The sequence below is a fragment of the Teleopsis dalmanni genome, chromosome 1, assembly GCF_002237135.1.
Source record: "Teleopsis dalmanni isolate 2A chromosome 1, ASM223713v2, whole genome shotgun sequence".
NCBI classification, from domain to species: domain Eukaryota; kingdom Metazoa; phylum Arthropoda; class Insecta; order Diptera; family Diopsidae; genus Teleopsis; species Teleopsis dalmanni.
The window spans coordinates 37,079,173-37,082,912 of NC_051846.1; the positions used below are offsets into that span (position 1 = coordinate 37,079,173).

Consider the following 3,740-nt stretch of genomic DNA (forward strand, 5'->3'; position numbering starts at 1 on the left):
TTATATTAAATATAGTTTCTTGAAATTATAAAATTTAAATAGGCTTTATTGAACAAAATATTTAACACTAAAATATAAAGTTGTATTTAATATTTTTTATTCAGTGTCCCGACGTCTCGGAGTTTTTTCAAAGTCAAAAAAACGTTGAAATGTCGGTAACACTAAATAAAAATATTAAATATTATAGTTTTATTTAATTTTAAATACTTTGTTGACTGAAGCCTATTAAAATTTATTAAATTATATATTTAAATATTTGACGCGCAATTAAAAAAGGTCCGCCAACGCTTTGTGCTTATTGCGCTGCACAATAAGGAACAAGAAAACAAGCCAAATTGGTTCTCAACGTATAAAATTTATTTTTTTTTAATTATTGTTAATTTACTAAAAACTGTTACAAATATGCTATATAGCTTGTACCAATTATTTATTTGTATTTAACCTACCTTTTATATATACAGCATTAATTATGTGCATTTTATATTAAACAATTTATGTGGCCAATTTGAAACTAACTGTAATAAGTGCAGTTCTATAAAAAAACACAGTTTCATATAAGCATCTAAATAAATAATAAATTATTTCAATTACCTTGTTAAAAGATATATTTGTAAATAGTTCAACACTTTTAACTGTTTAAATAAATAATAATTGAAACTATAATTACTCACAATTATTGAAACTACAATCATATTTTGAAAATTGTTTTTTGTTCAGCAACCACAATGTACAGTACAGTAACTCTCAAACTTTAAAAGTGACGTTTCGCAACTACGTTATTAAGCATTTCACATTACGTGACGTAAACTAAACAGCTGTTGGACACTTTTTTAATTACACGTTCTAAGTAAAATCAGTGAAAATATTAGAACGCTGAGGAAAGTTAATTAAATAATGTCTGCAATTGTACAATTGACAAGAATTTGTGGTAAACAGCAAGGAAGAACGATAAACACATTTCATGCCATAAAAGGCGCCAGTTTCTATAAATTCAATATTACGAATAATCGTGTGATTACACACTTGGTAAGAAAATAATAGAAAAAAATCAAGACTATGTTTGCTGTGGTTCCAAATTATCAATTGCAGATTTCATAACAATATGTTAAGCAATTTAACTAAAAAAATAAAACAAATATGTTTTGTTATTTATAAGTTAGGTCAATCAACTGTTAAAAAGTGTGTTGTTTTGGCCTTTTTTTGTAAATATGCAATTTATCGGAAAATTAATAATATTATTCTGATTTCAAATAATATATAATAATTGTTGGCAAATGTAAGATTAGTGTAAATAATAATTAAAAGATTTGGTTTTATCATATATTGCAATTGCACACAATTGATAACAGTAGATAACAAATTATTACAAAAAAAACTCAAATTTTCAATATCACGTATTCTGTTAATGGAATCAAGTTCCATTAAATCAACTAATTTCCTTTCATTAATAAAATAATTCGATTTTAATATTCTAACTTATACTTTTAATTGTTAACTTATAATGCTAAACTAAACAATTCCAAACAATAATAATATATGTTTGGCTTATATGAAACTTATGCTTTCCCTAAACTTGCTAACGTTGCTAATTGTTGCTTTTCTTTCTAATTTTCTCGTTGCAGAATATTTAAGAGATTAAGAAGCAATAAAAAAGTTTTAACTTTGCCAAACTCCAGTAAAAAAAAACAAAAAAAGATTTCTCAAAATAGCAAACAACACACTTTAACCGTTGTGAAAACAAAAGCTGTACAAGTTTTAAGTTTCTAAATTACTTAGATTAAAGCCTTACATTCCCACCTAACGATCTATTAAAAATGGGTCGCACTTCACGTGTACGTAGGCGTCTGCACCGCAAGTCAACGCATGAAGAAGGTAATTTTTTACCAGATCTATATAAATATATGCATTCGAAAGGTTGGAAAAATGAAAGTCAACTAACAGTACGTGACTTCTCTGAGACTGGACGCGGTATATGTTACAAGCAAACACAAATAAATAACCATGATAATATCATTATAAAAGTACCAATAAAATCATTCATCACCATTGCAACATTAGAGACAGATGATGACTTCAAGCAGGTTTTTAGTTCCGTTGAGTTCAGTGAAGAAAATCGTATCAATTTTCAAGAACTTCTAGCACTTTATCTATGCTATCAGAACCATCTGCAGCAGCGGTCACCATTATACGCTTACCTCCAAACAATACCTAGAAGCTTTACAAACCCATACTTTTGTACGTTAGATGAAATGCGTTGTTTACCTGAAGAACTACTCGAAAAGATAATAGCACAGAAAACAACAATCAAAACAAGCTACGCAAATTTAAGAAAAATTCTCGCTACGAACCACTGTGCCTGTTGTGGTTTACACTTTCTTGATGTTACTTTTACTATACAGTTATATGAGTGGGCCTATTTTGCTGTTAACTCCCGTACAGTACATTTAAGTACTAATTATGTGACAACAAATAATGGTGTGTTCTTCAAAAAATTACTGAACAATGCACCCACTATGGCCTTAGCACCATTTCTGGATATGGCCAATCACAGCGATAAAATCAACACTTGTCCTATGGTCATTGCTAATGACAAAAATGAGTTGGAATTTATGATAAAACTAGAACGTAGTTCACTTCCAACCAAACCCTTTGAGCAACTATACATCAGTTACGGCATGTGTACAAATTTTCGATTATTAACAGATTATGGCTTTTCGTTGCCTGGTAATAGACATGAAGTCTTTACTATCACTCTAAGTGATATTGAAAAGTTTATCAAGGCTGGCAAAAATGGTTACGGTTACTCCTTCCATCGTAATAAGTTCAAATTTATACGTGATCATAACCTTCATGATGCTATGTTAATTATCTTTGACGAAGGTATGTCACACAATCTGCATTTGGTCTTACATTTGTTATTTAAAGTGGAGTCGTATTTCCCGAATATATTAAGTGAGATTGCATTTGGTGATGCACAACAATTGGCTGATGTACAATTGGAACTGAATTTATTGTTGGAATATAAAATTTCAGAGTACACGACTTTTCTACAGCAATTGTCTCGGCTTAACACTCTAACAGCATCTGCAACTATGGCAAAGAATTACCTTACAGAATGTATTGAGTTCCTAAAAATGTACATAAGCTAGTTATACTATAGGATACAGTATATAAAGTAGTTTATACAGTTTATAATACAAAGTAGTATATAATCATATAATTTTGGCTAATGTATAAAAATTAGTTTTATTGTCCGGGTACATGTCTCGGCGCCAATCGTCGCCTATTCAAGTAGCTCCGTGCGGGTTACAACAACAACAACAAAACTTGACTGTCTGAAATAAAGGGTGGATCAAAAATATTGCTAACTGCTCTAGAAAGCTTTAAGCTAATTTAAGTCTATGATGTCATATATTTCAATGGACGCTCTGGAAAACGCACAGTTTCTTAAACAGACGTTTTTCATTATATTATAATCTTTCTGATTTAATGCAAAAGTTTTCATAATTTTTTAAAAAGAAAAGAGAAATTTTAATGTACACATATGTAAATATATTTATGTATATATATAGATATATATATATATATACCAGTTATATTACAATATATTTATTAATTATATGTTGAGCTCTCATATATAGATGTGTTAATAGAACACTTCCACATATATATATACATATATAGATAGATATAGATAACTTTTTATTGAGCCTTGTAATATTAATAATATATATAAATAA

At 28.7% G+C, this 3,740-nt stretch overlaps 1 protein-coding gene across 1 annotated transcript; it reads left to right on the plus strand.

Moving 5' to 3' along the window:
- Window positions 1-743: 743 nt before the first annotated feature.
- Window positions 744-3,517, plus strand: LOC119668123 (SET domain-containing protein 4). Its single transcript, XM_038077519.1, has 2 exons — window positions 744-1,026; window positions 1,623-3,517. Exon 2 carries the CDS (start codon window positions 1,815-1,817, stop codon window positions 3,147-3,149), a length of 1,335 nt encoding a protein of 444 aa, XP_037933447.1. The 5' UTR covers window positions 744-1,026; window positions 1,623-1,814; the 3' UTR covers window positions 3,150-3,517.
- The last annotated feature ends 223 nt before the right edge of the window (window positions 3,518-3,740 follow it).

Excerpts from the sequence above, each read along its gene's own strand:
- LOC119668123 (XM_038077519.1), top strand. The coding sequence starts at position 1,815 with ATGGGTCGCACTTCACGTGTACGTAGGCGTCTGCACCGCAAGTCAACG.